Here is a 27,737-nt window from a genome sequence, read left to right on the forward strand (position 1 = left end):
AGGATGACAACTTGTTGCTTTCAAATAATATATATCCCCCTGAAATTTCCTATGTACTTTTGTAGTTAGTATTCCATCTTCCTTAAGTAACAGATCTGCATCCAAAAAGGACACCTTCTTCCCTATCTGGATGCCATCAAATGTAAAATTAAATCTGTTTACTTGTAATTCAGCCAAAGAATTCTGCACTTCCTGTTCCCCTCCTTCACATAAAAAAATTAAATCATCAATAAATCTAAAATAACACTTAAAATATTAACAAAAAAGTATTTTCCTATAAACATATTCAACTTCAAACAAGCCCATAGTTAAATTAGCATATGAGGGAGCAAAAGCCGCCCCCATAGCTGTTCCACATTTCTGATTATAAACTTGGCTATCAAACTCAAAATAATTATTCTTCAAACAAAATTGTACTAAATCTGCAATATATTCTGTGGTGGGTGACTCACCCATGAAGAATCTGATTGCCTCCAAGCCATGGCAATGTTTAATGTTAGTGTATAAACTTTTCACATCTAGAGTCACCCAATACATCTTATTAGTTCATTGTACCATCATTAACTTAGTTAAAAAAATCAAAAATATCTTTAACATAAGCAGGTAATAAAACTACCTTGGGTAGCAACAGGAAATACAGCAACTGTCCTAGATTATAAGTAAATTAATTTCTACCTGAAACAATAGGGCGCCCCGGAGGGGGCCTGTATATTTTTGTGAATTTTAGGTATACAGTAGAATGTGGCAATACTGTGTTCATAGTTAGCTTCTTCTGAACATCATCAGCAGTTAAGTAATCTAATCTGACACCTTTATTAAGTAAAGATTTGAATTCAACTAAGGCTCCCAAATAGTGACTTATATCTACCTTTGAATAAACTGAATTGTCATCCACATATTCATGGCACATCTTCAAATACTGGGATATATGTATCACAACTAGTCTGTTTCCCTTGTCAGCAGATTTGAAAAACAGCTGTTCATTTTTAGTCATATTTAATTATGCTGACCACTCTTCTCTAGTTAAATTAAAAACAATATTCTGTTTTTGATTTAAAGCATATTTTATTCAGTTTCAGTGAAAAAAAATCTACTGTTTTATGAAAATAACTAATGTCAGCATCAAAAAAACCTGGAACATAACTGTTGTGTGTTCTGATGATGAATACAATGCATACAGCTTATTTGATACTAGCTGTGTTAAAACACACCTTTAGGGGAAAGAATGGCAACTACATCACTCAAGCGGTCTATAGAAAAAAGCACAAAGTTCCACATATGGGTCTGACAGTTACTAATTTTACATGCCCAAGTGGAAGACAAGATCCCAAACCTATCCCAAAACTTTCTCTCATTCTCTAAACCTGGGAAGATACTAGTAGCTTGTTACCTGTTGGAGTAGAGGACAAGCTTGCCACAGGGTCAGAACTAAATAGAAAAATAAGTGCTGGAATAGTCTGAGAAACTTTGCAATGCCTATCTGGTCTTCTGAAGACTGAAGGTTGTGATTCAGTATTGTTATATGTATACCTCCTCCAAGACTGGATCTAGAGGAGGAATAGGTATAGAATGAGGCAAACCCACTTGCAGCATATCAAAAATCTACTAAATTCAGGAGACCCTATATCTATAATCTAAAGGAGCTTCTTAATGTTAAGGTCAGCCACAGAGTGGATGAGAATGTGAGTACAGTAGGTACTTTCAGTTGTGGGAAATGTAAGGTGTGTGATAAGGTTAAAAACATCTCATGGAGTTTGATTAATGGAAACAAAGTTTAAGGCCTTAGGGTCCTACAGTTGTAGTAGCAGTGGTGGTGTTTATGCCATTGGATGTAATTGTCAGCCTATAAGATGGTACATTTGTCAAACTAGAAGGATGGCTAAAAGAAGGCTTATGGAACATCTAGGGGATGTGAGAAATGTGAGGCTGAATAACCCTGTTGCCCAACATTTTTATGCTATCCATAATGACAACACCAGTGGTTTATTTGTTAGTGTGTTGAATAAACCTTACACAGTACAGGGTGTTGACTGTGGGCGTACTCTCCTTAGAATGGAATGCAGGTATATTATTAATTCTGGAACCTTATGGCCCAATGGTCTTAACATGGAATTGGATTTACATTTATAGCATTATGTATTATTGTTATATATGTTTTTTTACAAATTGTATTGTAAATGTTATTATATTAATTCTTTGGAAAAACATTATTCAGGTTTAGTAGATGTTGTTTGTTAAGCATATACTAGTTAGTTTAACTGTTTGGTTCTCATGCATTTGTATCACCATGACTCACTGACTGATTAATTGATTAATTGTCTTAGTGAATTGTATTTAACTTTGCACTATCCATATGATGAATCATTCCCTGGAAGGCTTGATGCCGAAGTACTAGGAAGCATAGTAAATTTGGATGGTGACTGTTTCTCCAGTCTCTTGTACGTTTTTTTGAAAATCCATTTGTTCCCATAAAACACTTCATTCATCCTGGCAACAATCTGAGAAAAGAGAATTGCCTGTAGGAACATTTTTCCCCAACATCAGAGTGTTGGCCTTGGAAACCTGTAGGCGGCAAAACCCTATCTCAGTCAATGTCAGACTCCTCTGACTTGCTTTCCTCAGGGATGTTTTCTGTATAGAAGGGTCTCCCAAAGGGGACTTATCTCCCCAAAAGGAGATAAAAGGACAGCTGCTGCTCTTGTGGAGCTTTTGTGCAGCTTCTTCACGAGGCGGCAAGAAAGTACCAAATATTTCCATACCTGCAGATTTTCCCTCCCAGGGCTAACTAATCAGCAGTCAGAGTGGAAGTGTGGGAGGAGCCTGAGCATTTGGAAGCTGGCTGGTTGTTGTGTTTTGAGCAAGACACAACTCATATAGCCTAAAGTTTATTATAGAAGTGAGAACGATGAACACTGTTACACAGTACTTTCTCTCTTTTTTTTTTTTCTGGAGCTCCACTAACAGTGTGATTTAACCCAAACCTGTGGAGCCAAAGCATTCAGTTTTCAGAGATGTTAGTGGTTGCAGTATAACTTGAAGTAATATGAGAAAGATAAAAAGACTGATGGCTCTTTTTTTTTTTCTAATCAAAATTTGAAAGCCCCACTTTCACGGGGATGTGGCAGTAAGAAAGGGTTTGAGTCTGTAGAGGGCACCTATCTTTTTATTTACTGCCTTGATAGTTAAATCAATGTGATAGTCAAAGTTTAGCTGATTGTCTATGGTAACACCTAGCAGTTTTGTGGAATCGTCAGGTTTAATGACAGTGCCATTGCAGGACACAATGGAAAAAGTGATTGGGGTGGATTTAAGGGTTGGAGTGAAAAGTAGACGTTTGTTTTTTGGGATTTAGGAGGAGACAGATGTGTTGAAACCATTTTTCTGCAGCTGTGAAAACCAGTTGGGTAGAGGAGTGGAGTTCTACTGGGGATGGAGCAGAGCAGATGAGAGTAGAATCGTCAGCATACTGTATACAGGTGGTTGTAGGGAGGGAAGTAGGCAGGTTATTTATGAATATAGAGAAAAGTAGGGGACCTAAGATGGACCCTTGTGGGACGCCGATAGTCACTGGGAGTTTAGAGGATAGATGGCTGTCCCAAAGGACTGCTTGTTTTCTGTTTGTCAGATAGGAGTCAAACCACTGTAGTGCTAGTGAGTCGAGTGACAGGGATTCTAAAGTGTGGAGAAGAAGTTGATGGTTGACCATATCGAATGCTTTCGAGAGGTCTAAGAATAGTGCAGAGGAGAACAGGTTGTTGTTGCGATTTTTGTTGATTATGTCAGTGAAGGAGAGAAGGGCAGTAGAGGTACTGTGGTAGGGCCTGAAACCATGTTGTGAATCTACAAGCAAGTTGTTATTCAAGAGATGATGTAAGAGTTGATGGTGTATGCAGCGTTCCATTATTTTGGATAGAGGGGATAGAAGGGCAATAGGCCGAAAATTGGAAAGTTCGTTAGAGTTACCTCCTTTATGGAGTGGAATGATATGGGAGATTTTCCAACAGGATGGGATTTTGGACTCAGTTATAGTTCTGTTTATTAAGATGGAGACTGGGTAGGCTAGTTCAGTTGCAGCTAGTTGAAGATATTCAGCTGGTAGCTTGTCGGCAGAAGGGGTGCAAGGTTTGAGTTTAGATAGTAATTTACGTATATAGGTCGTGGAGACAGTATTAAACTTTAGCATGGGGGTGCTGTTGTGGGTAGTGGTTATATGGAGGGATAGGGGGGGAGTCATGGTGTTTGCCAGAGAGGTGACTGTTTGAGAGAAGAAGTCATTGAAGGTGTTGGCTATTGTGTCAGCTTGGGTTTGAGCTAGACTAGCTGGGGTAGGTGTTTTGGTGTTCCCTGGATGGAGTAATTTGTTTATTCCTGACCAAAATTGTTTGGGGTTTTGGTTTTGTTGATATTTGAAGTGATAGTTTTTTTTATCTAGATAGATAAGATAGATAGATAGATAAGTTTCTTTGGAAAAACGTTATTCAGGTTTAGTAGATGTTATTTGTTAAGCATATACTAGTTAGTTTAACTGTTTGGTTCTCATGCATTTGTATCACCATGACTCACTGACTGATTAATTGATTAATTGTCTAAGTGAATTGTATTTAACTTTGCACTATCCATATGATGAATCATTCCCTGGAAGGCTTGATGCCGAAGTACTAGGAAGCATAGTAAATTTGGATGGTGACTGTTTCTCCAGTCTCTTGTACGTTTTTTTGAAAATCCATTTGTTCCCATAAAACACTTCATTCATCCTGGCAACAATCTGAGAAAAGAGAATTGCCTGTAGGAACATTTTTCCCCAACATCAGAGTGTTGGCCTTGAAAACCTGTAGGCGGCAAAACCCTATTTCAGTCAATGTCAGACTCCTCTGACTTGCTTTCCTCAGGGATGTTTTCTGTATAGAAGGGTCTCCCAAAGGGGACTTATCTCCCCAAAAGGAGCTAAAAGGACAGCTGCTGCTCTTGTGGAGCTTTTGTGCAGCTTCTTCACGAGGCGGCAAGAAAGTACCAAATATTTCCATACCTGCAGATTTTCCCTCCCAGGGCTAACTAATCAGCAGTCAGAGTGGAAGTGTGGAGGAGCCTGAGCGTTTGGAAGCTGGCTGGTTGTTGTGTTTTGAGCAAGACACAACTCATATAGCCTAAAGTTTATTATAGAAGTGAGAACGATGAACACTGTTACACAGTACTTTCTCTCTTTTTTTTTTTCTGGAGCTCCACTAACAGTGTGATTTAACCCAAACCTGTGGAGCCAAAGCATTCAGTTTTCAGAGATGTTAGTGGTTGCAGTATAACTTGAAGTAATATGAAAAAGATAAAAAGACTGATGGCTCTTTTTTTTTTTCTAATCAAAATTTGAAAGCCCCACTTTCTTTGCGTACATCAGGGTTTAATACATTCCATGACATGTTAAAGTGAAATATCATTGGGCAGTTATACTATTATCATCCCTATAGATATATATATATATATATATATATATATACACACACACATATATATATATATATATATATATATATATATATATATATATATAGTTCCACTTCATATGATCAAAAGCTCATAACATCTAAATTCAAAACAGTGAGACCAAATGATCGAAAATGCAAAACATTTAAAACTCATTATATCGAATTTCAAAACATTGAAAACTACAAAGCAACTATAAATAACATCCCGCACAATGTTTACTACGTTTATGCAGGGGGGCAAGCCCCCTGTAACCCCTACAGTGGGGGGCTCCGCCCCACATCCCCCGCAAATTAAATATACCAACTCCGAGGTCGCTCTACAGTGGGGTTAGGAAATTAACTTTTTTCCCCACTGTAAGTGCGACCTCGGAGTTGGTATATTTAATTTATGGGGGTGGGGGCAGAACCCCCCACATGGGGGGGTGCAGGGGGGCTTGCCCCCCTGCATAAATGTAGTAAAACCTATGTGGGATGTTATTTATAGTTGCTTTGTAGCTTTCAATGTTTTGAGATTCGAAGTTATGAGATTTAGATGTTGTGGTTTAGATGTTATGAATTTAGATGTTATGGGTTTTCGATGTTTTCAAGTAGAACTATATATATATATATATATGTATATATATATATATGTGTGTTGAAAAGCCAAATTGCATTAATTTGACTTTTCAATATAATGAAACACATTACATATAAACCTAAAAAACACCACTCCCAAAGAAAAGAAATAAGAAATAAAAAAAACAATGTTTTCTGCAGGGATAAACCCACTCCCCCATACCCCCTGACACCCATTCAACTTTAATGTACTAACTAAAGTATCACACAACAGTGGGTAAAAAGTCAAAGTCCTGCAACTCTCCATGTGCGACCTTTACACAGAACACCCACAGAGCTGCAAACCAACAGCACTGTAAATTAATGTAAAGAAAACATTCACTTACAGTAATAAAAACAAACTAATATAACTGATCCTGAAAAAAATCACTTACACTGCTGTAAGCATACAAGTACAACCGAATCTAATGGAAAGATTCACTTATCCTTCTGCAATCAAGATATATATATATATATATATATATATATATATATATATAAAATCGAACAAAGGCACTGATCGATCTACTAAACATCAATCTAATGCAGCATGTTTAATGTTCAACAATGTGCATCCTGAGCAGAGAAATGGAACCCTACTTATATATAAATATATGTTTGAATGCTACGACATAGAAAAAACAGTTTGAATTACAAAGACTTGAAAACAAAACACTTCAAATTACACAGATGCAAATGAAAACAAAAAATGCTTTTTTGGGGGTGGAAAGCCCCACTTTGACCCCCCCCCCCACATACCAATATTAGTTAAATATACCAAGTTGAAGATTGCACTACAGAGGGGGAAAGGGTAAATTCTTCATTCACCAGTAGTATCAAAACAGTGTCAATGTTCAAAAAGTTAATTTTCAAACCTTTCAAATGATATTCTAAGTGCTCACACTCTTGAGAGTTCGAGCACTTGAAAGTAACCCATACATATACATATACACACACACACACACACACACACACACACACACACACACACACACACGCATATATATATATATATATATATATATATATATATATATATCTACACACACACACACACACACGAGTGTGTGTGTATGTGTGTGTGAGAGAGAGAGAGATACTGAATTAAACACAATAAAACAAACTGGAAATAATTAAAATATGCCAAATGGCAAGAATCCTACTCTACTCCACTCACTTGCAAGTACAAACAGGGGTCAATATTAGGACCCTTCCTATTTAATATATTCATAACTGACCTGCACAAGACAGTCAGACATGCAATGATTGTACAATATGCAGACAACTCAAGTCTTGACTGCTGAGACACAGCATTATCCCAAATGCAATCACCCAAGACTCCTCCTCCTGTTAACTGGATAGAAAAATCCTAACTAATCTTGAATCCTCAAAAAATTAAATTAATCAAATTTACCTCCAGTTAGTTCCAACCAATTAGCACTGCACTAAGCAGTCTCTTCTAACAATGCCAAAAACAGAACAAGTCTCTCATACCAAGTTACTGGGTGGCATCATAGATGACAAACATAATTATGAGCAGCATATCAATGCTATTGTCCAAATAATATTACAAACATCAGAACTACATTACAAAGCCAGGACATATCTCAATGACCACAGCAAAAAGGTAACTGCAACATCCCTCTTACTTACAAGCTCTATCCCTGAACACCCCGGCCATCAGTAATGCAATAACATAGTACAAACCTAGAAGGAACCCTCAATCAAAGGGTCAATACCTATTAGAATACCCAAAATCTACCATCTCATATGGGGACTCCTTGTACTTAGTAAGCACAGCATTCCCTTCACTATCAGACAAATAAAACAATCTTCATGCTTTTTAATTTCAGTAATATTAAAATTTGCAAATGTTCTGAATATCCAGGATGAAACTATTCAAATACTCGAGCTTTCTTCTTCTTACTTTTTTATGTATTACTGAAGTGAGTTTATTTCACTCCTCCCATAAGAAATATAGGTGCTACTTTTCTCTTATCGGCTTACAGATCAGGGTGGATATAGATGCATATCACATTACTTTAGCACAAAAAGTTCTGATGTTCTCTACTACTTAGTGATGTTGTTACATTGACACTGATACTTTCTGTAAGGAGCACCAATATCACTATATCTTTGTGTGATATTTTCTGCTTATTCCATGTTAATGAATTTCAGTATTTTTGTAAATTTTCTTTACAGCTTGTTTAAACTTTTGTTATATTATATACCTACTGTTTTTTGGAGCTTTTCTCTATAGGCTTCTGCTGAAATTTGCATTCTATCCATATGGACTCTCCTGGCAAACAAAAGCAAGTAAATAAATAAATGCATAAAATGTGTTTTTGTAGGGTAGCCAGCCCCTTAGCAGCGCCACAGTCCCTGCTACTTATATATATATATATATATATATATATATCTATATATATATATATATATATATATATATATATATATATATATATATATATATTTATATATATCAAATCTTGAAACTGCACAATACCGGGGAAAAGGAGAAGATCTTTTGCGCCAATGACTGACAATTTTGGCAAAAACATACACTGCCCCCAGTCAGTGTAATACTTCCATTCACATACATATACACGGAACACTGATAAAACACATCAGCTTGCACTTATTTAAATAGTTTGAACATTCTACCAAATAATTGTTACTGTAATGCTGTAAAGTGAATTTCAAATAAACAGGATTGATGTAATGTGTGTAAACCTATAAATACACACACACACACACACACACATATGTATATATATATATATATATATATATATATATATATCCATACACATATACATATACATACATAGGTGTACCATCACAATTTTGAACAATACAGTCTTGAAAAGCAAAATCCTAAGACCAGAATATCAAAAGACCAAAATGCTGAAAACCACAATATCAAGCTTTCAACCCATATTAGCACTCACGTTTGGGTACAAACCCCAGAGGGATCCATGTTAGCACTATTTCCTGGGTCCACAATGCTAGAGGGATTCATTATACTAAATTTTTAGATATTATGGTCTTAGGATTATGATTTGTAAAACTGTGTGGCTCAAGACTGTGACAGTAAATCTGTCACGCACGCACACACACACACACACACACACACACACACACACACACACACACACACACACACACACACACATATAAGGCCTAGGCTAGGGGATAGATTTATGGCTGCGCATGCATGATGATGTATGAATGTTTTGTGCAGTGACAGTGCTATAGAAAGGCTTTTTCTAAGGTAAGATGTAGTTGGGTAAGGTTTTTCGACCGAATGGAAAAGGAAGATGTTTTTATTTTTCGATTGTTTTTACTGTGTTTTTAACAGTATGAGTTTTATCACTAATGATTGATTACTTTGTATTCAAATACTTATGTAGTAGACCATTTGAAAAACCTTACCCGACTACATCTTACCTTAGAAAAAGCCTTGTATAATACAGCATGTATGTTAGAGCGAGTTTTAAATTTGTTTTGAACATTTTTCCAGTAAGCAATGAAATAAAATGTATGAACCAGTAATGACAAAACTGCCCAATTCAGAACACTTCCATCATAAAAGTCTACTCAAACTTCTGTCATTATAATCCACACATACCTCTCAACCTCTTAGAGCAAGAAATGTGGATAAAGCCATGAAAAAAGTGGGATATAGGCCCAAAAATTGGGACAATTTTTAATATTGCTCTTAAAAACTTAGAAAGTTGATAGAACAACAGGTTTTGCATTAGCATGCATTTTCTGAAGGTATGAACTCCGTAACTCAAATGCCTATCATTTTCTAACTTCAGTCCTTAATGATTTGCCACTAATTTGCCAGAAAACCACTATTTTATGAAAAAAGACAAAAAAATGAGGTAAAAATCTGGACATTCTGCAAAAATCTGAACAGTTGAGAGGTATGCCACCAATATCAGTAAATATGCACAATCTCTGCAGAAGTAGAAATCATCTAAATAATTCCAAATTAAAGAGATCTGCAACTAACGAAGAGGTTGCTGCTAGCAAACAACTTTATATTTCATGGTTTCATCTAAAAATAAAGTACCTGTTGCCCTTGAAAAAAAAATTGCCTATGTTAAATTAAAAAATGATAACCTGCTAATATTGCAATAGTAACTGACAACAGGTTCATAATTTCTAGGCATCTCATCCAAAAGAGGACATACTCAGGACATCAGCACCCCCCCTCCCCAAAGTAGAACACAACATTAAGTCTTTCAGTATTAATTATGTAAGTCTTATACTTTTTATGTCATGTAATAATACTAAAACAGAATGTTCAGCACTAAATACCCCATACTGATGAATTAAGACAATTTAATTAATTTAATTTATTCATTTGTTTACCAGGTGAGCAAATTGCTCATAACAGACCCTTTTCAGTCATAATCTGGCACACAAGGGCAAGGGTAAACAGAAAATATATAGGCACCTTAGAATAATCAGTCAACAAACATGTTTTGCAGGAAAATAGAGACTCCAGAGAAAGCCCTCCCAGAATTAGGAAGATCATACAAGTCCCAAACATGCAATGAATTGAGATAAGGATTGAACCCCAGAAATTTGAGATGTGAGGCAGAGATTTTAACCACTAAGTCACCATATACTGAAAGGAAAATCTGCAATCCCCTAAACATTCCACAGCTATCTGAATATGCACGACTGTGTGTAAGTCCTGTAATAGACCTGCATCCAATAGCAAACTGATTTTCTGACTTTTGTCAGATGCTTGCTAGGATAAGCTTTGGTTCCACAAGACCTTCAATAGCATGCATTAAAAAATCAAAGTATTACACAAAAGAATGAACAATGAATTCAGCAACAATACAGGTCAGTTACTAACCTTTTTAGCATACACTAAACTACCAAAGGCAGCTCTCTCAAGATCACTACATGAAATAGCTTAAACATCTGTATTCTACTGCAAAAAACATATTTTCATATAGTGCAATGCCTCTTTTGCACAGATATGTGGCAAAACATGAAATGATGCAACATTAAGCTGTAAAATATCAAACTTAAAACTTCTGTTCATTCAAGATCAGACACAAAAGCAGTCAAATCTACCTTGTCAGTCAGATTTAACAGCAAACAAATTCACTGAAAGTGAAATATTCGTCAGGAAGAGCAACAGACAATCACGGTTGTAGGTTAGTAAGCAGGTTTTAAGCACTGTAAGAAACTTCTCTCTCTATGATATTGTTTCCCATTCAACCATAAACATCTCTTTCAAGGCCCAAGGTGCTTTTTTGAATTTCCATCATATGGGGCTTAATCAAGGATTTATCCCTCTGTGTGACAGAGCTGGGTTTCCCCTTTTATTTTTAATTTGCACCAGAATATTGGCTTTTTCATCATTCTAGAAGGCACTGCATTTACATTCTGCAGAACAGCTAAGGAAACTACATTAGCAGTCTACTAACATTACTGGGTTGTTATGCTTGGTAAAGATAATACAATGAAGAATGAGATCATTTTCTAGACAATGTATTCTTTAGTGTATAATGTTTCCACCAACTAAATTCTATCTATTTATATTTTGTTATAAATTCTTTAAGGTCAGCCAACAGTTTTATTAGATATCTTGTTTTTTTTTTTCTATGACTCTCTTAGATATGCATCATACAATATCATTTAGAAGTGCTGGGATTCCCCCTCTGCAAGGTCCAAGAGCATTAAGATATGTACCAGTCAAAAGGAAACCTTAATATTGCCATGGACCTGCAAATTAATAACATCTGGAATTTTAGTGGACTCAACCCTCTCTGTACACACACACACACACACACACACACACACACACACACACTTACCTTACCTTCTCTCTTACCAGAATGGCTATTTCAAATTCTGCATGTAAGTGTGGAATTACTTTACAAGTTTACATCCTTGGTGGCATGGTCCTCCTTAAAGGAGAAGATGCAGGTGTTAAGAAGTTTTTATTTATGTTTTTTAATTAATTAGGACTTTTGCCGCCCCTAAAAATGTGCTGCCCGGTGCAGACCGTCCTTCTTGCCACCCCCACCCCCACCCCACCCCCGGCTACGTCACTGGCTCTCAGCAGGTACTCCAAAACAGATAAACACCTGAAACAAAACCTGACACATTTAGTAACTGCATCATAAAAAGTATTCTTGCAGCACCCTTTCATGAGCACTTTTACATATAAAAACAGCCTGGTACAGCACATGGGATACAGTAGCTGAAATGCAAAATATTCACAATTAATAAAACTGATTTAACAGAGGGGGTCTTAGTGTTTTCTCCAACTGTCACAAAGAGTTAGCAGCTTTTGTGGATTCAGAACATAAGAGTTATTCCTGACAATGTGTTATAAGAGCTACTCTAACACTAGTCACAAACAATGGCTAACTTATCATTTTTGATAGCCTTAGTGGATCAGAAGCAGGTGACATTCAAAAATAGCATTTCTTATGCCTTGATACTGGATTATGACATGTGAATGAAAAATATTTAGCAAATACAAAGATACTTAGTTCATGTTTCATTGTTACTTTGCCCTAGGATCAGGGACAGATTCTGCTTCGGATTATTCAACTACGACATTCCGTAAGGTCACCACACTCTCTGGCGCATCAAGCAAATCCTACCCCTCCTGGGGAATGCAGGTAAGATTTTTCAAAATTATTTGAGCATGAAAAAATAGAACAAAGGCTGCTTTGGAATAAAACACAGGCATAAGAGGTAAATAGTAATGACAAACCACAAAGCATTTTGCTGTTGGTATAAAGTAGCATCAAAACATTTCCATTCCTATAAGTAGAACTGACAAAAACCCAGGAACAACAGAATATCCCTAGTGACAAGGAAAAACTTGCATCCAAAGGAGAAAAAGGAGAAGAACTCCTATGCCAGGAGGGCAAAAGGGAACAGGCTACAGCAGAAGGGGCAGCAGGGAGGGAGCAATACTACAACACTGAAGAGAAGGACATTTACTGATATTGTAAGATCTTACACAACTGTACTATGTCCTTCCATATCACTGTTGCAATATTCATAACCTATGGAAGATTGCAAAAACTCAAAAGGAAGCCTGAGAGGAGGATGGCACAGAAGTGTCCTCCAGAAACCCATGCAGGATAGCCCTTGTAAAGCCAGTTCTGACCCTGGAAATAACATCCAACTTGTACAGCTTAGTGAAAGTATGAACAAAGGACCAAGTACTAGTCTAAAGGATGGAATTGGGTATCCAGCACCTTGAAAAAAGCACCAGAGGAGGCAATAGCCCTGGCTGAATGAGCCTCTACTAATGAGGAAAGACATTTACCATGGAAAAAATAACAAAAGGAAACTACCCTAGAAGACTATGGCAGACAGTTTGCTTGGAAACAGCCAAACCCAAAGACCCAGGATGAAAGGAAACAAAAATCTGCTCAGAGTTGTGAATAACTCTAGTTTTACCCAACTAATTTCTGAGCATTCTGTGCACATCCAAGGTGTGAAAAAATCTGCTCAGAGTTGTGAATAACTCTAGTTTTACCCAACTAATTTCTGAGCATTCTGTGCACATCCAAGGTGTGAAGAACCTCCTCACTGGCAGACTGCAGAGAAGGAAAAAAGGAAGGGAGAAGAACAGACTTGCTACCTAATAACTTAAAGACCACCTTGGGCATAAAAGAAGGATTAGTATAAAGAGACATCCAGTCTTTGTGGGAAACTAAGAAAGGAGAAACAGCCATGAGAACCTGAAGATCAGACACTCTCTTGGCTGAAGTGATAACCAAAAGAGGAACAGTCTTCCAAGTACAATGTTGCAAGGAAGCTGAAGCAGCAGGTTCAAAAGGAGCCTTAGTCAATTTTACAAGTACAAAATCAAGGTTCCAGGAAGGTGGAATAGGGTTCCTGAAGGCCTGATATGAAGGATGCCTTTAAGGAATTGCTTAACCTCAAACCTAGAGACCACAGAAGAACTCAAGAGAAGACAAGCAGAGATTGCTATTAAGACAGCTTTAACTGAAGAATATGATAAACCCAACATGGAACTGATCACACAAATAAAGACAGAACCAGAGGACCCTCCATACACAGTGGATCCCAATGGCAAGAGAGGCACCATACAGAAAACCTTTACCATTTGGACATATGTGATTTTCTGGTAGTGGGTTGCCCAGCCTGTTGCGGATCCTGGTGTACATCCTCAGAAAAAAGGTGCCTAAAAGGGATCAAAATCCTATCACTCACAGCATCAGCTGAAGAGTAGGCAAGTGAGGATGGATACGAGACCCCTTGTCTTGTGTGAGAAGATCCACCTGGTGAGGTAAATTGTAGTGATTGCCACTGGCCAAGTGAGAAAAAAGGAGGAACCATTGCTGTCTGAGCCAAAAGGGAGTCGCTATCAAGATTTTGAGAAAGTCCTGCCTAATCTTGTGCAAGACTTGTGGTAACAGAGGAAGGGGGGAGGCATACAGAAACCTCCCCTTCCAAGGAAAAGACAGGGCATACATTCTCCAAAACAGAGGACTTCGGACTCTGGAACAGAAAAGAGGAAGTTGTTTGTTCAGAGAGGAGGCAAAAAGATCTACTTGAGGAATACCCCACTGATGGACAATATCCAGGAACACTAGTGCTGGAGTTGCTCAAAGAGTCTGCCACTAGACTGCGCTCCAAGGGAATGTAAACTGCCTGAAAAGTCACTTGATGCTGGACAGCTAGATCCAAGATCGGAAGAGCCAGTCTGCAAAGAATAAAGGACCTTGTACTCCCTTGCTTGTTGACACACCACATCACTGTGGTATTGTCTGTGAAAATTTCGAGGGGCCAAGGATGAAAGAGGAAATGAAAAGCCTGAAGAGGTAGAAGCAGAGTCATCATTTCCTTTATACTGATGTGGTCTGACCTCTGATGAAGATACCACAGAACATGAATCTTGAAAGAGCCAAAGGAGGCCCCCTTCTCCTGTCTGAGGCATCTGTAAAGAGCTCTTGAGTCAGGTATGGAGCCTGGAAAGGAAACTCTGGGTTGAGAAAAAGTTGATGAATCCACTACTGAAGCTCGAGCTTGAGACAGGGAAGGAAGGGTACCAGGAAGTCCAGAGGGTGGCAGAGTTGGAGCCACACTGACTTGAGGTACCACTGAAGCTTTCTCATGTGGAGCCTGGCCAGAGGGAGCATGGGAGTAGTGGAAGCCATGAACCCAAGGATCCTGAGAAATTCCCTGGCTGCGACTGAAGCCAGAGGAAGAAGAGACTGGAAAAAGGCAGTGAGAGGCAGGGCTTTGGGGGCAGGCAGAGATGCCAACATGAGGAAGGATGATCTGAAGCTTGCGAACAAAGAACACACGATCCTGAGAAGGTGTCAGGGCTGATTTCTGGAAGTTTATGGTGAACCCCAGACTCTGTAATAGGGAAACTGTAAACTGGAGATCCTGAAGCAGAGCATCGGGGGAAGAAGCTTGAATGAGCAGATCATCCAACTACGGAAAGATATGAACTCCATTCATCCTGCAAAAAGCAATGACAGGAGTGAGAGGGGTAGAAGAGAAGCCAACATCAAAGCAGAGAACTGAACATGGAAGAAAGAAACAGAAATGTAAAAATCTCCTGAAAAGGGAATGGATGGGGATAAGAAAGTAGGCATTCTTGAAATCCAGAGAAACCACAAACACCTGGGGTAGAAGAATGGGAAATAAGGTCTGAAGAGAACATCCAAAAGGAAGGAATTCTGAGAAAGGTGTTGAGTTGAGAAAAGTCCTGATGTGGTCTCCAAGTGCCCTCCTTTCTGGGAGCCAAAACCATTCTAGAAAAAAAAAAAAAAATTCCCTACCTGGGCATGAGGCACAGGTTGAATGGTGCTCTGGGCCAAAAGACCACTTCTGGGAAAATAGTTCCAGAGGAGGTTGAAGGATGCCCAAAAAAGTAGGAAGGGATTTCCAAGCCATGAAATATCACTGGTGAATAATGAACAGAACCCAAGTGTCTGCTGTGATCTCTAACCAATTTGGAAGAGACGGGGGAAACACTGAGATATAAGAGAACCTGGTTGAGAGAAAGGGGAAACAAATTGTTAAATGAAACCTGGCTTATCCTGAAAAGCAGGTTTCTTGGAGGTAGAGGTTTGAGCAGACTTAGAAGGAGGCACACATCTAGGACTTTTTTTTCCCTTAGGCAGAGGGCAAAACTGCCTATGAACAAACGCAGATTTGGAGGGATCATTCCTCTGAAACTTAGGAATAGGAGAAACAAAATATTTTTCAGCTCCTGCAAGGCTTTTCTGCAAGGCTTTATCCTTATCCTGGAGAGAGTTGAAAAGTGCAGCAGCAGCAGTACAAAAAGGATGTTTATTATCAAAAGGAGCATCCAACAATTTGTCCTTAATGCCATCAGCAAAGTCTGAAAACTAAGCCAAGAGGAATTCCTCATGACAGATCCAAATGCAGCAGTCCTGGTGGAGGCTTCAGCTGCATCATAGCTCCATTTGCTAAAGTGGTGAGAAACTTAAGAGTCGAGCCCAACACAGTAAGGACAAAAGCATCAGGAAGGTCAAAAAACACTTTAGAAACCTGAGAAATCAGGGCAAAATCATACCTGGTCATATGAGTCTGATAGTTGATGGCCCAAAAGGATAAAGTGGCAGGACTATAAACCTTTTTTGCCCAGCCTCTCCATGGCCCTACTATCCTTGTCTGAAGAAAGCAGCTTGGTAGAGGGCAACAGCTTGGAGGGTCTGTAATATGAGACAGAAGCTACAGAAGGATCAGCAGAAGGGCATTTATAAAGAAATTTACACTCGTCAGGCACCTTGTAAAAATGTGTCTAGTTTCTTGGGTGCAGGGGACTGAGAAGTTGCTTAAAAAGTATCCACATGGGCAGCCAAAACAGGAGGAACAGCTGATGGCTTAGGAGACTCCATCAGGAGGAGCTCATAATACCTTTTCTGCATGTCAGAGACTTAAGAACAATCCCACTTAAAGAATGCCATGATGTGGGAAAAATATCCTTAAAGGAGAGGGGGAATCTGGACTAATAGAATCCTCTTCCTCTGAACCATAATCCAAGAGGGAAGGAATCTGAGAAGAGTAAGGCAGGGTCTCCTTCCCAGAATGCAGATCCACATCTGAAGAGTCTAGTTCATTAGGTCTTTTAAGAGAAGAGGAAGAACAGGGAAGGGCAGGCACAGACATGCCTTGAGGAGGCTTTAAAGTCATTAAAGCATTAAATAACCCCAGAGTAAAATCCTGCCATTCACACTGAAAAACCTTAGGTACCAAGGAAATATACTTGGTTTTCTGTTTCTTTATCTGGGAGCCATCTGCAAAAAACACTCTCAGAGGGTCAGACCACCAGGGACATTCAATAAAAGTAGTAGGATCTCCTCTCTAAATAACATCTATGAAACCTCCCTCGGTCACTCAGAAATAATAACCCAAGGTTCCCCCTCAACATCAGGAGCAGATGTTTGTAAAGCCTCTGAGGATGTGTGAGAAGTCAGATCCATGCCAGACGCTGACAGGGTCACAGCAGATGAATCTGAGGCAACCACTGGACAACCATCACTAGCTTCAACAGAAATGTCTGGAGGACACTGGACAACAGCCATACCAGACGAAAAAAATAAGCCAGCAACTGGTGGATGATTCAATATGGTAGTTTATTTATAAGCTACCAGTAGTGCATAAAACTCACAAACATACCGGTTTCGGCCCAAATTCAATATGGCCTTCTTCAGTGTATAGATTTAGAGTCTACTATGCAGTTCTTTAAATACACATCAGAGACAGTTGATTGGTTAAATATAAATATAAAGTACCAAGCTCATTAATATTAATCAGTTACAAACATACATACAAAATCAGATACACAATTATTATGTATATGTCAATAAAATATTGCATATCAAGACATCATATCAAAACTGAATATGTTAGATATGTAATGTATGTAATGTAATATAATATAATATGTTAGACCAAATGTGTTTATAAATATTCATTTAAACCTGGACTAAATAATGCACCAAGTTTGGTAATCCATTTATTTTCTTTCATGTCAAGTTTTCTATGCCAACCACATTTATTGGTTCTGTCACCAATAATTTTATCAATAACTGTAAAATGAAATTTGGCCGTGTTATGTACAAGTGTGTGTTTGTATAATGCGTTGGATGATTTTTTACATCTAATGTCACTCAAATGTTCGGACACCCTTAGTTTGACTGATCGAGAGGTTTGCCCAACATAAAATGAGTGACAGGTACAGCTTGCCATATAGATGGCCCAATCAGTATTGCAATTGGCAAAGAATTGAATATCAAAGACTTTGCTACTGTTTCTGCTAGTGAATTATTTGGTTTTTATCATGTGTTTACAATTCACACAATGACCACAAGGAAAAGAGCCAATAAGTTTATCCCCCAAGATAGTTGTTTGATAAGTCTGTGTTAAGGAAGATTCAAAGTGATGCTTGTAATGATTAAAGTACCCTGCCAAGTTATTTCCTTTACGATAGGAAAATGAACATTTGTTGGGAATGATTGTCTTAATTTTAGCATCTGCATCTAGTATATTCCAATTGTCCCTTATGATTTGAGTAAAATTCTTAGTGTTTCTTCCATATGTGGTTGTGAATCGCACTGTGTTGGTCTTGACTGGTTTCTTTTTATATTTTAAGAGATCTGGTCTGTGTAAGCCTGAGGCATGCCTATGTGCCATTGTAACATATCCTGATTTGTAACCCCTGTCCTGAAATCTATTACACAAATCTTGAGCATGGTGACCAAAACTGATATTATCAGAACAATTACGTCTGATTCTGATAAATTGAGACTTTGGAATATTTCTGGCGATATGTTTTGGATGAAAGCTGGAGGCATGGAGTATAGTGTTATATTGGGGGAATTTTCTAAATACTTCCTGTCTTACTGTCTCTGATGTGTATTTAAAGAACTGCATAGTAGACTCTAAATCTATACACTGAAGAAGGCCATATTGAATTTGGGCCGAAACCGGTATGTTTGTGAGTTTTATGCACTACTGGTAGCTTATAAATAAACTACCATATTGAATCATCCACCAGTTGCTGGCTTATTTTTTTCGTCTGATTTTTCCTGTTGCCGTGCAACTCCTCACGCGCAGGGGACATTATTTCAGTTACAACAGCCATACCAGACATAAAGTTTTGGCCTTTTTCTTGGCAGGCAGCTGAACCTTGGGATGGGAAGATTCCACCACAGCACCTTGAGCCAACAACTTAAGATACTGGCTTTCAATGTAAATAGATAAAGAGAAGAGATGACTATGTAGGGTGTCTTTGGGACAAAAGCCTAGCAGACAGAACACTGTGTACGGTTGTTGGAAGCACCCAAACAGAAAAGACACTGGTTGTGATGGTCTTTATGGGGAATCTGCCTCCCACACTGAAATTTTCTATTTCTGGATGACATGAACCCTACAGCACTAAATAAACAGAAAGACAAGAAAAAACCCAATGAGGCACTTATCTTAAACACAGCTCAGTAACCAGCAGAGCAGAAGGGGATACAGACTGACATTCAACAATGACATTCAGACTGGTGGCAAAGATGTGTGTATGTCCTTACATCACCTTTATGCCATACGCCTTGTGCGGGGAGTGTATGTCTGATGTACAATGCTTATAAGTACTACAGGTTTGGTATACTGGCCGGACATTGGGATATCCTTGACAGGAGATCCCTTAGATTATGAAAACTGCAACAGCGATATGGAAGGACATAGTAATGTACTACATAAACTCCAAGGGGATGTAACAGGAAAGTAATTCACCACTTATAATACAAGAATACTATCAGCAAGAAAGTAATGCACCATGCACGCATAGTGCAAGTTTTTTTAAGGAAAAGTAAGGCAAAATGTACATACAAAATCTGAAGGTAATGCTACTCAATGCTAGAAGTCTAAATCTAAAAATGCACTCTCTCGAGGCACTCCTTAAAATGGAGAACATCGATATCTGTGCAGTAACTGAGACCTGGTCCAGAGAGCACCCCTGCGATACCAGGCTACAACTCTAACCACACTTTTCGGCCACCAAACCAGGACAGAAACACCAAAGGTGAAGGAGTGTCCATATTCACCAAGGATATTCACACCACCAGGTTAGTTGCCCAACACAATGCGTCTGAAATTCTCCAGGAGCAACTAACACTAGGTAAGACTTCAATCCAAATTGTAGCTTGCTACAGATCCCCCACCATGCCCCAAGATTCTCACTACACCTTTCTAAACATACAGGAAAATATTAATATACAACCAAACACCCTAATACTGCGTGATTTCAACTACCCTGCCATTAACTGGGAAAACTACTCGTGTGCCAACACCTTTGTCCAACGGTCTTGGAATTCATAAACTCCAATGCCCTGGATCAACTAATCCATAGTCCCACCAGGGGCTCCAATATCCTAGACCTGGTCATTACCAACATGGGAAATCGATACTCCACACCTATGGTCGCCCCCTTGTTGGTCAGATCAGACCATAAGCTAATCGCCTTTAACATCCACATCCCACTCCCACCCCCCAGTAAGGAAACATCCATAAAAAACTTCTCCAAAGCCAACTTCATGCTACTCAAGTCAGAAGTTACAAACTTCATGACACCCATGCAGACGGGAACTTAAAGTTCGACGGCTGAGTCCTACACTAAGGCACAGTAGAAGCACATCCACTCATGCATGAATTGTGCCATCCCAAATAGAACCAAGATGCTCTCCTCCAAAAAAAGGAAGCCAATCTGGTGGTCCCCTGCCATAAACAAACTTTACAACAAAAGGAAGAAACTGTTGCAGAAAAGAGGAAAATCCCAGGATGCAAAAAACTCCCTTTCGAGCTTCAGTAAGAAGCTGAGATCCCTCATAAAATCCTCCAAAGCTAGTTATGAAAATAAAATTGTGAAAGATTCCAAAGACAACCACAAGACATTCTATAACTATGTCAAGAATCTAAATGGCAATGCTCAGATCTGTTCTGAGCTACAACAGAATGGCATTAAATATAATGATCCCAAGGATATTGCCAATATCCTGGCAGATCGATTCAGTGCCAACTTCACCCCCCTCTCACCCCCTAAATGGCCCATCTCAATACCGGAAGATTGCCAAATACCGGTAATAACAGCCACACAAGTAAAAAACGCACTCTCCAAAACTAAGAATACAGCATCCATGGGACCAGATGACATCCCGGGCTGTGTACTACATGAACTACAAAATGAACTGGTACCTCACCTAAGTGTCATGTTTAATCATACCCTCACCTCAGTCTTCATGCCCACTGAGTGGCACACAGCTATAGTTATCCCACTCCATAAGGAGGGATCCACTTTGGATCCCGGGAACTACCATCTCATCAGTCTATCAAGCCTGAACCCACACTGTAAAAGTAGCTGACTCCAAATCCAGCTCCAGACAAGTGACAAGTGGAGTACCTCACGGTTCAGTCCTGGGACTGAAGTACAGGCCAACACTAAGGGACTCTGGCTAACAAAGTTCGCAGATGACTGCAAACTGGGAGCCATTATTGAATCCCCAAATGATGCCGATACTCTACAAAAGGGCCTTACAGAAACAGATGACTGGTGCCAGAGCCATGGGCTCAAGCTCAATGCCAAGAAATGTGTAGTTATCCCCTTTGGGAAAAAACATGTACTCATGAATTATCACATAGGTGGCAGTACACTAAATACCGAAAGTGTGATAAGAGACATAGGAACAGAGGTGGACAGTGGTCTCACCTTCAATAACCACATCGCCACAACAGTCAGGAAATCTTGCTATGTGGCACACCTCATCACTAAGGGCTTTTCATCCAGAAAAAAGGAGATCATTGTCCCACTGTACTCAACCCTCATTAGACCCATTACAGAATACAATGCCCCATTTGGTATGTACCTCTCAAGACATCTGCAACAACTGGAAAGGCCACAGAAATAGCTCACTAAAAGAATCACAAGCCTAAAGCAGATGCCCTATGCTGACCGCCTTAAAAAACTCCAGCTATACTCTGTTGCATATCGTCTACTCAGAGGCGATCTCTGCTTAACATACAAGGCCATGTCAAATCCAGAGCTGTTGGACATGCTACACTTAAAGAAACCCCAATCCCTCAGAGCCACATGCTCCAGGGATCTAAACCTTGTCATCACAATAAACAAAACATGCTGGAGGGATAGGTTCCCGACCCAGAGACTCCCTAGACTCTGGAATAGACTGCCCATACATGTCAAGCACAGCACCTCTTTGGCCCTCTTCAAAAGGAACCTTGATGACTGGATGGGAGAAAAAAAATTCACCTCAGGGATCACGTCAGTCACCCTGCTAGACAGAGGTCCACAGAAGTAAATAGTGTGGGAAGAAATAGCCAGGGAATTGTTATGGTTAGGCTTGTATAGGCCCTAGGGCCAATAGCCTAGTACCAGCCTATGAACCTATGAACAATACATGGGATATAAGAAAGTAAGTACTGCACTATGTACCCGCGGTGGTGGTGCTGCAGTAGCGTTGTCGCCTCACAGTAAGACACTGTCAGTTCGATTCTCAGCTACAGCGTCTTCTGCGTGAAGACATGCGTGAATGGGCGTACCTTCGTTGAAGGTTGTGCGTCAGGGCTGGTAACTCGGCACGTAAAAATCAACTACCAATCATTAGCAGACCGGAATTCCGCTGTGGCGACCCCTATCCGGGAAAAGCTGAAAGACACAACAAAAAGTACTGCACTATGTACAGACAGTACATGGGATGGGAGAGGGAAAATAATGCACCATGTACATACCGTACATGGGAGAGAAAGTAATGCAACATATACATACAATACATGAGATGGGACACGAGAAAGTAATGCGCCATATACATACAATACATGCGATGAGAATTTTTAATCAAAAATAAGCACTATGTACATACAGTACACTAAGAAAAAGTAAGGTATCATTTACATAAAGTACATGGGATGTGAGAAAGAAAGTAATGCACCATGTACAAACAGTACATGGGATGGGAGACAGAAAGTAATAATCATGTACCTACACCCATGAGAAAGATGGGAAAGAAAAGTATGTACATACAGTAGTACACACACGGGATGGGGAGAACAATACCATACTCACACACAGTACCACATACAAGAGAGAGGAGAGAGAGAAAGTGTACATACAGTACACGGGATGGGAGAGACCAAGTAATACTCCATGTACATGCAGTACACGGGATGGGAGAGAGAAAGTAATATCCCATGTACATACATTACATGGTATGGGAGAGAGAAAGTAATGCACCATGTACACACAGTACATGGGATGGGACAGAGAACATTATCTCAAAATTTGCATGCTTTCATGTCTTACAGTCTTTGTCCTGTCTTGCTCTGTAAAAGAATTGTGAAAGCAAAGAACCATGCACATAGGTACCTGGAGTGAAAAATATCAACAAGTGGAAACAAAGCATGTCCTACAATACTAACAGAGTTAACAACATAAGTCTTCAAGATGGCATGAACTGTATAGAAAAGAGTTGGAGGGATGAGGCAGGGGTGGCTATAATATGATTGTTGTATCCTGTAAATAGACTGATAGTTCTGTTGCTGGCAAAATATAAGCATATCTATATCTATATCTATATATGAGAGAAAAGTAGATATAGATATATATTTGTGTGTGTATGTAGTCTCACCATACAAGTCACTGTACCAGGACACAGGTACAAGACAGGAAATCATCAGATATTATCTCCTAATGCCCCATGGAAATCAGTGTGCAATGCCCATAGGACAGGTATGCAAAACAGAAAAGCATGCAATATCATTTCTTAATTTTTCCATGGAAGAGACTATACCATGTATGTAGTCTCACCATATAAGGCACTGTACATGTGCACACTGGACATGGGTAATAGATAGGATTACATGGGATATTATCTCCTCATCTTTACAAGGACGGCAGTAAACAATGCACAAAGGGAAGGGGTGCAAGAATGAGAAGAATAAAATATTATTTCCTAATCTTGCCATGGAAGACACTGTGCAATGCACATGGGGCAGAGGTAGAATCAAGGAAAGCATGGAATATTATATCTTAATGTCCACATGGTAGGCACAGTACAAAGTTAGACAGGAGTTAGAGAAAAAGCATGGAAACAAGTGCACATGGAACAAGTGGTGCAAGAGGAAAGATGTAAAAGGACATGCTCTCTCTCTCGCTATATATATATATGGGTCCCCTTCACATGGTTGACAGTTCATATAATCTCATTCATTCATTTGACAGTTCACATTTCATTCGACAAACAATTTTGCCCCCCCAATGTTGTGCCCAACTGGGTATATATATATATATATATATATATATATATATATATATATATATATATATATATATATATATATATATGATTTACTATCAAAATGTTGAACATCACAGCAAAATTTATTCAATTGATCCAATTTACTTGTTGAATCTGGTAATGTGAATTATACAGAATGTTGGAAATCGTCACCTTGACATCCGCATTCAAAGTTATTCAAAATATCAGGAGGAGATGTCAGACCCTCAGACCACTGTTGTGAAACTGCTGTGGGAATTGTAAGTCTAAAGCATTAGTTTTTATGGTTTTGCAGGAGGGCATGCCCCTGCACCCCCCCCCTGCATATTATATAAACCAACTCCGAGATCACACGACAGTGAGGAAAAGTGTACATTTTCTGATCCCCACTGTAGGGCAATCTCCAAGCAGAACGTTGACCTCATATTAGCGAATGAACACTAACATTCTCTAATGTAGATTTGAACATTTTCAGATTGCAATTACGGAAACTGGGAAACACGCATTCGACCATCCCAGCTTTGCGTAAGTATCATTCCACATTTTGATAGTAAACCTAAATGTGTGTGTGTGTGTGTGTGTGTGTGTGTGTGTGTGTGTGTGTGTGTGTAAACATAAACACACACACACACACACACATATATTTATATATATATATATATATATATATATATATATATATATATATATATATATATATATCTAGATATACATATATACACACCCACACCCACACCCACCCACCCACCCACACACACACACACACACACATGCACACTATATACATTTTTTATATATCTACATACAGGTCTGCAACTGGAGGTACAACAGAGGGTAGCATGCAATAATACCCACACAAGACATGAGCTACAAGACAATGAAGCCTAGAACATTATCTCCTAATCCTCCTATTCAAGGCAAAATGCCACATGCATGTGAGGTAGGTTGTGAGGGGTAAAATGACATATGCACCCCTCTGTACAAAGGAGGGAGAGTGTGACATTACAAGAAGTTATAAGATGGCATTGAACAGTATTGAAGGAATGGATAAGCGGTCTGGAACATTATCTCTTAATGAAGGATAGCTAAAAGTATGCACTTGCTTACATTCTAATATCTAATTGCTTCAGTCTATGATATATTTTTCAGTTTTTTATGAGATTTGTGTTGCTATAGAAGAACTATGCAAGACATCAGTTGTAATTTACCAAAAAGGTAAATATGTAATGAAAAAAAATACTACAAGAATACTACACCTATTATTGCTTGGTAATTTTAGAAAATGAGCAGAAATGCACAACCAGATAGAAATACCATAAGAAATGTGTCAAAGAAAGTGATTTAACACCTTGGGAATGATATATCAGCAATACACTCATATTAAAACATGAAGGGCCAAAAATGGAGCCAAACATTTCCATTGACTTAAAAACACTGCATAAGGTCTGAAATGAAACCTGTGCATTTCTGATAATATAAGCACATGTAACATGGATGGAGCAGAAAATTGAAGCATGGCCTAAACAAACATCCTTCATTTTTATATACCTACTTTATCAAATTCAAAACCATGGTGTCTACAGTCTATCCTAATGAGCAGGGGGCATAAGGGAAGCCAGTTGTCTTGCAAGGTACAGACACACACATAGACGCACACACACACACACACACACACACACACACACACACACACACACACACACACACACACACACACACACACACACTCTCACACACACACACACACACACACACACACACACACACACACATATATATGCAGGTCTAAAATGGCTTCACCAGTCCACCTACTTGTATGTCTTAGAATCTGTAAGAAAACCAAAGACCAGGGTAAAAGACCATACAAACACTGACAGCACATGCAGGCTCTAAACAGCAGACATTCAACTGAGAAATAAACCACAGAACTAAGTGTCTAGTGCTTACCACTGCAACACTTTTCCACTTGATTTAAATACGTCTAATACATCAACGGCAAGTACAGAATATGCCAGATTATCACTGAGTGAGATATCACATGATGTAATATCATGTCTGCATACTAGACATATGAAAGAGCATGACAGCTTAAATTGAGCCCAGAAACATAAAATAATGATTCTGGGAAGCAAAAACCCAGGATAAGAGTACATAATGAGATGGGAGGCAGAAACAGCATTAAATGAGAAAAGGTACCAGTGCTAGTACAGTCATGATGACCTAAAGGTAAGGTGACAGATGAAAGAATATGGCTGTTGCATGAAGACCAGGATGCATTATAGGAGGCAAATCAAGTGGAAAACAAACATTTATGCTTGTTTTCACAGACAGCTGATAAGAATGGAATATCACGTAGTTCTCATAAGGAGAACATTACAGGAGCCGTTCAGAGGAAGGCAAAATAGAGCTCCAATGCACCATAAGTCATATAGATAGAGACCACATACATTTGGCAACTAAAGTCTTGAAGAAAGGAGGCAGACAAAATGTGATATAAACCTTTAAGTACCTAAATAAAATCTACACAGTTCTAATGCAACATTTTAAAAAGACATGCCTGAGAAAAAAAGAGGACAGAATTTAAAAAGCCAAAAATGAGTGATTCAGGGAGAGTAAAATGGAATGAAAGAATTTATGATGAATGAATGGAACAACCTCCCTGAGAAGGTGGCAGGGACACAAACAAGAATGGATTTCAAGAAAGCAAGGGAGAGACATGAAGTCCACCAGGCAGGTGAAATATACAGACAAATCTTGGACTAGTTAACAGAAAATATAAGACTCAAGCTAAATGATTTGCTAAATATTTAAAAAAGAAAGTGACAAGTTATTTAACTACAGTAATTAAATAAAACATAAAATCCAAGTCCAAGATAGGATAAGTCAATGATAATTTGAATTACAGGATAAAAAAGATAATAATGATAGATTTGTGGTACTAAGGGGTTATCAGCAAAGGAAGAGGTTACACTGGCATGTATTTATATTCCGCCTAAAACTGCTATACTACAGCTTAAGAAAATTCTGGGAGAAATAATCAGCTGTCAGCGGGGAATCATACTTATAGGTGGGGACTGCAATTTGATTTGCAGCACCAAGGGAAGATCTTTGAAGAAATTTATGAAAATATTTGGCATGGAAGATGTGAACTCAGTAGTAGGAGTTTGTAGGGAATTTACGTATTATTTCACAAGGTACAAAAACTGGGCTAGGCTAGAAAAAAATTATATTTCACAGGAACATGTGCACTTAATTAAAAGTTTTGATACGCATTCAACAACTAATTCAGATCATGCACCGATAACTAAAATAAAAATTAAGT

At 38.7% G+C, this 27,737-nt stretch overlaps 1 protein-coding gene across 1 annotated transcript in view; it reads left to right on the forward strand.

Moving 5' to 3' along the window:
* PKP1 (plakophilin 1) overlaps window positions 1-27,737 on the forward strand; it is an 833,005-nt gene that overhangs the window by 120,701 nt on the left and 684,567 nt on the right. Inside the window, exon 2 of the mRNA XM_044076546.1 lies at window positions 12,633-12,736. Within this exon, the coding sequence (XP_043932481.1) occupies window positions 12,633-12,736 (104 nt within the window). The remainder of the gene's footprint in view (window positions 1-12,632; window positions 12,737-27,737) is intronic.

Source organism: Protopterus annectens, chromosome 7.part0, assembly GCF_019279795.1.
Source record: "Protopterus annectens isolate FY-2018-M chromosome 7.part0, PAN1.0, whole genome shotgun sequence".
NCBI lineage: Eukaryota > Metazoa > Chordata > Ceratodontiformes > Protopteridae > Protopterus > Protopterus annectens.